The sequence below is a fragment of the Glycine soja genome, chromosome 12 (assembly GCF_004193775.1).
Source record: "Glycine soja cultivar W05 chromosome 12, ASM419377v2, whole genome shotgun sequence".
In the NCBI taxonomy this organism is placed as follows: Eukaryota; Viridiplantae; Streptophyta; class Magnoliopsida; order Fabales; family Fabaceae; genus Glycine; species Glycine soja.
The window spans coordinates 5,329,070-5,338,304 of NC_041013.1; the positions used below are offsets into that span (position 1 = coordinate 5,329,070).

Here is a 9,235-nt window from a genome sequence, read left to right on the forward strand (position 1 = left end):
GTTGCTAGGCATCATATTGAAGTTTACCAGTGTTCCCTATTGATTGACACAAAAAATTGTATTATGAAACCAAATAACGAATCCAAAGCCAAGAGAGAGATGGTCAAAAGCTACTACTTTGACAAGGAACAATTAAGCATTCACGAGACATCGTATTATTTTTTTCATGATTATATTTAGTAGGTGGTAGAAAAAGGTGTTTAATCTTCAAAAATAGTACCGTAAATAAAGACTTAAAACGTAACAATTTCCTTTCTCTTCAATTTCAAATATTACATGGAGTAAAACACCATCTATTATTTTTAGGTTGATGTTTTTTGCCTAGCAAGTGATCGAATACATCTCCTAACAATGCATTTTTTATACACAAAGTTAGGAATCAAATTTGATCAACATGCTCAAAGGATTGAATGCAGGACCTTCTTACTAGATACTAAATCATATTCTTTCCCTCCAAATTTTTCCTCATGCAGGGAATTAAATTAACATAATTGCATAAATCCTAGCTTAATTTGAATTAACTTTTTATTAGTTCTAATTGATTCGTTCAACTTTCTCCTTGGGAGACAATCATACGAACCACTTTGTGAATGTCTAACCGTATTCTATATTTAATTAATATTTATATGATATTGATTCTCCTTCATGTCCAAAGGGGCTGTTCCCATAGTGAGTTTAGGCTAGTGTTGTCCTCAAAGAAGTTCATGCCACTTTGATAGGCACCACCACTGTGGGGAGGAGTTGAAATGAAATCATCCACTGATTGTTGTGGTGATTCCTGTGGACTCTGTGCCATTTTCATGCAAATTAGAGCCACAAGATTGGCTTGCTGAAGCTGCATGTTCACAAGCTCAGCTTGTGCCTTGCCCAATTGTGCTTGAAGTTCATTGATCTGCTTTTGGAGCTGGCAAATTGCCCCTGCACAACCATAAACAGGGTCTCTTATTCTTGCACTAGCCTCATACACCATGCTGGTCACTGCATCAGCTCTCTGAGACTCTGGAAGCTCCTGAAAAATAAATGCAAAAAAAAAAAAAAGTTTAGATGATAAAAAATGCCCAAGTTTTAATTTTCTACCCTTGAGAAAATACATTGGACAAAAAATATTTAATGGTTAAGAAAAATTTAGGTATCTGTTGGTTGCTTCTAGATCTTAAATTTCTTTTTAAAGGCTAAGACTTGGAATACAGGAGAGTGTTAATTAAGTATAACTACTTGAATGCCCACCACCAGGTATTCGTTAGAAATAGGTTGTTGAAAATGCATTTATTTGAGGCTTTATAACTCCAAACTCCATTTCATCTAATTAGGAAAGAGTTATTGACATTAGAAAAAAAAATAAAGTCAGGAGATTCACATGATTAGGCATTTGTACGGTTTACTTTTCAGGTTTCACTGCTAAAGTAGAGAGTTTTTGTTTTTTTTTTAAGATAAAATATATTTTTAAGTTGTTATAAAGTAATGTTTGCTTTTACTTTTTAGTAAATAAAAACATCTCTTTTTACTCGTTATTATGTATGAAAATGTGTTATGTGGGATCTTTGTTTCATAAATAAGAAACTAAAAAAGACGATTTTATAAAAGACAAAGACCGCAATGGACATATTTCTATAAAAGAGAAATCAAAAAGAAAATATTTTTTTAGAGATCAAAGACGAATATTTCTATAACTATAGGACTGAAAATATAATTGATCTTATTATTTATTTATCTACACTTTGTCGACACTTATCGGGAGCAGCATAAAAATTAGGCACTTTTGTTCATATGTCTTTGTGGAGAGGACGCTTTGACGGGTGATACAGGGAACTACAACTCAACAATGGAGGGATTCTTAACACTGTCATCATCGACTCAGAGAAAAAAAAGATGTTGAAGAGAGAAGAGAACGAAAGATAGATCGCAGATTCGAATTCCAGTTAACAAAAAAAAAAAATTAATAATACAAATAATTAATATTTGTGGATAAAAAAAATTGTTAGTATTGATCGTGTAACTACCTGAAGGAACTTGATGATGTTGCTGGCACCAAATACCCGGTGTGCAATGGTAAACTTGGCAGGTTCAGTTGGAGGAAAATAAGGTGCCAAGACACATTTCTCAGCACATCTTCTCCTCAAAATCTTGCATGCAGCACAAGGACTCATCACAACAGTAGGAGGTGAAGGTGGTGTTGGTGAGGAAGAAGAGGAATTAGTGGGGGAGTGAGAAAGTGGGGCAGAGGAAATGTCACTGTTTTCCATGTTAATTTTCTCAACTTGCAATTTGTTCCTTTGTGTTTGTCTACTTGTGCTGTGTGTTTTTTAGGAACACAAAGAGAAGAGAAGACAAGAGGGCTTGTTACATTGTTATTCGAAGTTAATCTTTGTGGTTTTTATAAGGGAAATGAGAAGCTTCAAGCCAGTATAGCATTATCACGTGGAAAAAATGATGTCACCAACGACGTGGCTGCTTGCGGTTTCTACTTCTTCGTTAGGTGCTGTGGATTTGGCTCATTGTGTATGAAAACTCTTAGAGTTTGAAAAAAACCGTTTTCATGACCAATTCTTCTGATTGTGACCCAATTTTGATCTTTGAAAAATAAATAATAAAATTAAAATTTTCGTCACTATTAATTTCTTTCCATATGGAACCAGCTTTTGCATTTTCCACTGGAAATCTTTTGTGGTTTGCCTAACTTGTCTAGGAATGTGGAAAGTGCTTTCCCCTATAGATAGTTAGAAAAAAGAAGTCCATGTGAGTGTAATCGACATGTCCTCTTCAGTCTCCACCTTTGTTGGGCTTGAGTTGCAGCATACCCATAAACCACAAAATGGATAACATATTAATTGAAATTAGCCTGCTTAATTTTCTCTAGAATTCATAGTAATACAATTCTCCTTCCCAAAATTATTTTACGTGTAAAACAAGCAAGGTAACTGTATAAATTGGACACTACGACATTACTCCTTCATTTGTTTGTTTTCGATTTTTTCCTCTTATTTTTTAACCTTATCATAACGGACAACACAATGTAAAGCAGCCTCAGAGGACAAAGCAAAAGTAGCCATATTTTCTCACCATCTGAAAAATCTTTGGTTGAGTCAGTCACAATTTTATTTTTAATTTGCTGAATTGATTCAATAAATTGATACGGTGGACTTAAGTTTAGCTAACACTAATACAATTTGTGATGAAACTAAAATGTGATCTCATTCTCATTTTACATATATGATTTTATCGTCTCATGTTAAAAAAAATTAACATTAATAATTAATACTTGATACTTGATAATAAAAAAAATAAAATCTTACTACCTCCAATGTTCCTAGTTGTGGGTAATGTAGCTAGCTAAGCAGGTTTAACATTATAATTAACTTGGTCCACACTATAAACTAGACTTTTTATGCTTGTGCCAAGTGGCTTAATTTTTTACATTATTAGTTAGGAACGGTTTGCTTAAGTGAGTTGATATTAGGGTACTTTGCTGCCACGACAGAGACAAGGCTATCTTTCAAGTTTCTACTCAATCAACTACTACGAAAGACTCTCTGTAATTAGTATCTGCTGGTAGAATATATGCACACGCTTCCTTGGGTGTGTGTGCTTGTTTGCATGTGTGTGCAAGTGCAAGGGAGTTAATTGGCCACAAGGTGGGGCAAGGTTGTTGGGGGTCGTTCAGCTCATTGGACATGGCCATGTAACAAAAAATGTTCAGAATTAGTAAACCAAATTATGAGTTCAAAATTGGCACCATAAGTGTCAAGCTAGAAAAATAACACCGAGAATTTTATTGTGAAAAACCTTCTCGTTGTTAAAAGGAAAAATCAAATGACTTAATTTTGTAAAATATGCCCACTCAATAAGATTGCAATAAATCTCTCAAATTCAATCTGGAAGAATGGTTCATAATATTTCCATGGGTAAAGTATTTTTTAGTCCCTAAATGTTTTAGAATTTTTGTTTTTAATTCTTGAACTTTTTTATTTTTATTTTTTCGTCTTTAAATTTTTTTATCCTTACTTTTAATCATTTTAAAAGGACTAAAATAAAGTACAAATAATATGCTTTAGGTTTTCACAATATGCTTCAAAAGATGTGTGATTTGAACTTCCAAAGCTATTTTTCCAAAATCTTCAATTCTTCTTCTTTTCCTACATAAAACATAAAAAACTAATAAAATTTCTTAAAAGTTAAAGGCACTAAACTTTCTCCTAATTAATAATTATATTAGCGTAAAAGTTATTAAAATAAAGTAAAATATAAGATAAATACTAAAATATGTAAGCATATAAAACATTTATCAATTAACAAGACTACTAGAATGTGGTGCTGGAGAAAATTCCAACACAAAAGGGTCTCTATGATCAAAGTCTTTAAGTTCCAATTAACCAATGTGAACTTTCAAATATTGATAATTAGTGTATAATATATATGGAGTCAATACTCTATTCTACAATGCGTAAAATATAAATCATAGGTCTTTAAGTTCTTAAATAGGTATTATTTAAGACAGTGGGATTCTAACTTATCTTCAAGTGATTAATTTTTCCACGACTTGGAAAATTTTAATTTTAAGTTTCAACTTTGCGGTGGAAGCAGTTGGACCTTTGTAATTTACAACATTTTTCTTCCTCAGTTGCTCTGTATAGCCCTCAAGAGTCTTCAGCGTGTGGACCTTAAGAAAAGAACATTAGCTACCACCACTTTACGGTTTACTCCCACTATAATCAACTCTTTTTTTTTTTCTTCCCACTTATAATAAACATGTTCATATTAATGTTAAAGTAGTGGTTAATTAGTATAGACACAAAACAATTTGATTAGTTCATAGCAAGCTGGGAGGGTAAAATTAAAATCTATCTAGTTTAGGAAACACATATAGGGGACTCCAATAAATGAGAGAGAGATAGAGACGTAATCACTCAACATTCAAGCTCCTGGCTGCATGACTTCTTATCATGTCCAAGATTTGTCACATGTGATGTGATAATTAAATAAATTAGCCAACTAGAGTGAAATATCCTAACTAAATTAAAAGATGCTAATAAATGAAATATTGCATCTAATGTTCGAATGATTAGTCTCTCACAAAAAAATATTTACATTTAATGTCTGATTATATCTCAAATGAAATTATCTCCGAAGAAAAAAACTTATGAAAAGAAAAAAAAAGTAATGAAAGGTTGCATCTAAAACCAGTCAAAGTTGCTGTAGTCCCTACCTGGCTTTCGTCACCATCACCCCTTATCCTGGCATGAAAGGAATGGCTCATATGTTGAATGGTCGTACTACAACATTATACAACATGTGTCCAGGAAATCTTTCATTGGTCTTAGATCAAAATAATTGAACAAAACTATGTCGTGAGCCACATGGTACAGAGACGGATGGGTTGTTGTGCCAAGAGGACCGTGATTAAAAACATTCTCTAGACTTGACCAAAACTTCCAACCAAAGCCTTGGTGGATAAATATTGACTATTGACACACACACGATTGAGTTGTGCACCACATTGATGTGCGAGGATCATGACACATAAGTTCAAGGGAATCATGAGCGATTATGCTTCGTACGCATAGAACACTTATTTCACGCAATCTTTGGAACTGATGAACAACATACAAATAAGTTATTGTGAGATGAATGAGGATGTATATTAATTGAATATTCTTGGATTAACTAGTAGACTCGTAAGAGTTCACTTCATATAAATATCAATAAAATATTTATAAATAACATATCAATTAATTAAACATTTCCGTAATATAATAAAACAAAATAGTAAATCATAAATTTCATAATACTTAAATAATCAAGTCTAATAATGCATTATTACTCTAAATTAGTTGCAGTTACCTACTCAGACCACCGATAATTCTTTTGATTTATGATTTCATACAAACTACTCAAACCACTAATCACTAAGCCGATCCTAATGGTTACTTGGACTGATAAATAGAGTAATAATCCATCTTTCTTGAATAAATACATAGTTGTACAAATGCATGGACTTACCGGATTGAAGGATCAAGAAAAAGCAAAGACAATGCTGAGACAATTTTTCACTCTCTATGGTCTCTACAATTATCTTCAAGTGAGTCATGTTGGCACTGTCATTGAGATCCAAAGTTAAAAATCCCTTAGGAGATTAATTTAGATTAGCTGATTAGGTTTTTATAGTAAATTTTTTCATTTGGAAATCAATCACTAAATTTATTTTTGCTTTCATATCTCTATTAGAGTTCTGCTGATGTTTAACCAACATTCAAGGTCAAGACAAAGTTGTTAATTAGTGCCTCAAGTCCAAAGTCATCAATCAATGTTCACCGAAAAACAGAAAATCAAAGCCCTGTTGCAGAATGACATGTTATCGTTATTCAGCAATTTACAGCACGTAAAACTCACCCATTAGAATTACTTGAGCAATCGCTAACTAGATTAGGTAGACTAAACAATCAATAGTAAATAAATTATCCAATAGTAAATAAATGACATGATAATATCTTTGTTTTTGAATGTTGACTACATAGATATTAAGTGATAATATCTTAGTCATTCATCTTAAGTAGACAGCGTTTACACAACATGCAACAATAACTTCACTATATGAAAATGTTACCAAAGGCTAATATGCGAATCAAAAGCTGCATCGTTAAGCGCTTAAACAATTTCGGAAGATGCTAATACAGCAGCAATTGATGAAGAGCTACATATAAAAGTAAAGTTCCCCATTCATTCATATGCTTTCATTGTTAATTATTAATTTATTTATAGCTCTTTAGACAATGACTTCAAAATCAAAATCAAAATCACCTTGTGTGAGTTGTGAGCAAGACTCCATTCCCCCTTAAGTTTGTTTTTTGAAAATGCACAAGCACATTTGTTTTTGAACCTGCACTGCACATTGCACAACAAGGATTCATCTTGCAAAAAGCCACCACACTTCCCCTTTTTCCCTGTTCATTCGACAGCAACCTCAACACTCTTTTGGGGTCTGATAGAGATGGGGTCTTGCTGTGGTGAAAGTGCAGATAACATGCAAGTGAGATATTAAAGCTATAAGAACTTTGTACTTAAGCAGTAGCATTCAATTTGAGTCACAAGATTTTTAAACTTTAAATGATTATAAACAGTCGAAATTCAACACATTCCAAAACAATTTTGTAGTGATTTATCAGGAGCCAGGACACACTACATGACCTTTCATATCTCTTTCTGGTCACTTTTACTCCACAAGTGAAAGTATCCCATCCAAAATCATTTTCCACTTTCCCTACCTAGCAAGTTTAACGACCTAAAAACTATCTGTAAATACCATGTTTAAGAGAAGTCAATAAACAAATCCAAAGATGTTAAACATTTGGCCATATCTTTACATGCTTGATGAAGGAGGGCAATCCAAAATAAAACGTAATAGAAGGTTGTTTTATAGTCTAAAGTTAAAAAATTTCATTTCAGGGGAAAATGAAAATGTAGATAGTTATTAATAACTCAAAGTAGAACATCCCACAAACGTAAGTTTTTATGTCTTGTTACAAAAATTTGTGGCATTTACACATAAAACTACATAAAGCCAAAAAAATCCATACAAAGTACATATGCTCAAATTATGCTGCGAGAACCATCCAAAAGACTAAAATTAATGTTAAACAAACACTTCATCTTTTATATACATAAAAGAAATTGCGAGAAATATAAACTTTCAGAAGCCAAAAAGAGACACTACAAGAGCACATATTGTCAGTACCATATACAAAGAGGAAACACAGATGCTTACTACTGTTATCTATCACCTAGCCAATTCAGGGAAAATGAGGCTGTCTGCAAATGTTTTCTCAATATTTGAACTCTCATTGTAAATGAAGTCCTGAAGAGTGAAGACTAATCATTCTGATACACTTACACTTTAAGCTATTTATTGCTTAAGCAATTGCCATTGCTCCATTAACCGTTATTACAGTAGGAACCTTGTAATCCATATCCTCTCAGAGACACCAGCTATGGAATCAGGACATGAGATTTTTCCCAAATGCATGCAAGACCAACCCCGCCAGCACACACTCACTAACTTATACAATGATACCATCAGGCTTGTCCAAATTGAATGATGTCCAAAACATTTTGGGTGTTGAAAGGTTCAAAGTATAAGCTTACTTCACTCACACTATGAATTTTAGCATTCTTGTGTTGTGTTACACACTTTAACTGCTTTGCTAAATTTTTAATCTAAATTTTACTTACATCCAAACTTTCGACCTCCCTCTTGCCACCATCCATTGCAAGCATTTCCTATATTTTATAAGCTTACTTCACTCCCGTTACGATCATTAGGCCGGAGTTATAAACATTAGGATTTTTGTGTCCATTTATAGTTTGCCTTGAATAAAAACATTTCCTATATGTTATAAGCTTAACTCACTCATTCTAAACATTGGGCAAGAAGTTAAATTAAAAATATATATAATCCAAATTAAATGTACCTAAAAGTGTAACTAAATTAATTTTTCTATAAATAATACATTTAATTAATTCATCTAGTAGACTAGGAATTGTTATAAATCAATCTTATTCATGTTTTAAATTAAAAATATTAGATATTTTATTAAAAAAATGGATGGAGACTGGAGAGATTAATCTAGTTGCATCACGTTAACTCATTTTCTTAATAGACTAAATGAAGATCAAAACTTCTTGCACCTCATTAAAATCAATCAGCATCTAATTTGTATTCCTAAAAACTCAATCCAGAATGTATTTGGACTTTTCAGAATACAAAGGGAGTGTTAGTTGATTTTAAGGGGGTGGATGAAGAACTTAGTAGATTGAAGACTTCAACTCACCCATATTGTAAACTATAATCTTCTATTAAATATTTTCTTTTAAAAAAAGTTGCTAACAACACACTTTTTTTTTTTTTTTACTTTATAATACCTTTTATTATTTATTAAAATTTATTAAAAATTACTAATTTTATGAATCTCGCTTATTTAATAATATACATAATTTTGTAATTCTTAATAATTTTTCAAAAGCATATTAAAAAAATATTACTAACACCTCTCTTCCTCTGTGAAATTATTCCATCCTCGGCACTACATTGAGGAAGGCACATGAATTGAAGGAAATGGGCTTTGCAGAGTTGCAGTTGTTACGAAATGCATTGCAACCCAATTTTTGCATTCCTTCCACACCTTGCAAGTGAATCCGGTACTAATTCCAACATAACAAAATCAGTATCTTCAAAGCAATAACA

At 32.3% G+C, this 9,235-nt stretch overlaps 1 protein-coding gene across 1 annotated transcript; it reads right to left on the minus strand.

Moving 5' to 3' along the window:
* Positions 1-226: 226 nt before the first annotated feature.
* Positions 227-2,354, minus strand: LOC114379247 (LOB domain-containing protein 1-like). The gene is made up of 2 exons (XM_028337873.1): positions 2,001-2,354; positions 227-1,009 (listed from the first exon to the last, which is right to left on the minus strand). Exons 1-2 carry the CDS (start codon positions 2,241-2,243, stop codon positions 644-646), a joined length of 609 nt encoding a protein of 202 aa, XP_028193674.1. The 5' UTR covers positions 2,244-2,354; the 3' UTR covers positions 227-643.
* Between the last annotated feature and the right edge of the window lie 6,881 nt (positions 2,355-9,235).

What these genes read in the sequence shown, in the direction of transcription:
- LOC114379247 (XM_028337873.1), bottom strand. Translation starts at nt 2,243, where the DNA reads ATGGAAAACAGTGACATTTCCTCTGCCCCACTTTCTCACTCCCCCACT. An exon ending in ACATCATCAAGTTCCTTCAG is followed by an intron (nt 1,010 to 2,000) that starts GTAGTTACACGA and finishes TTTATTTTTCAG; the next exon opens with GAGCTTCCAGAGTCTCAGAG.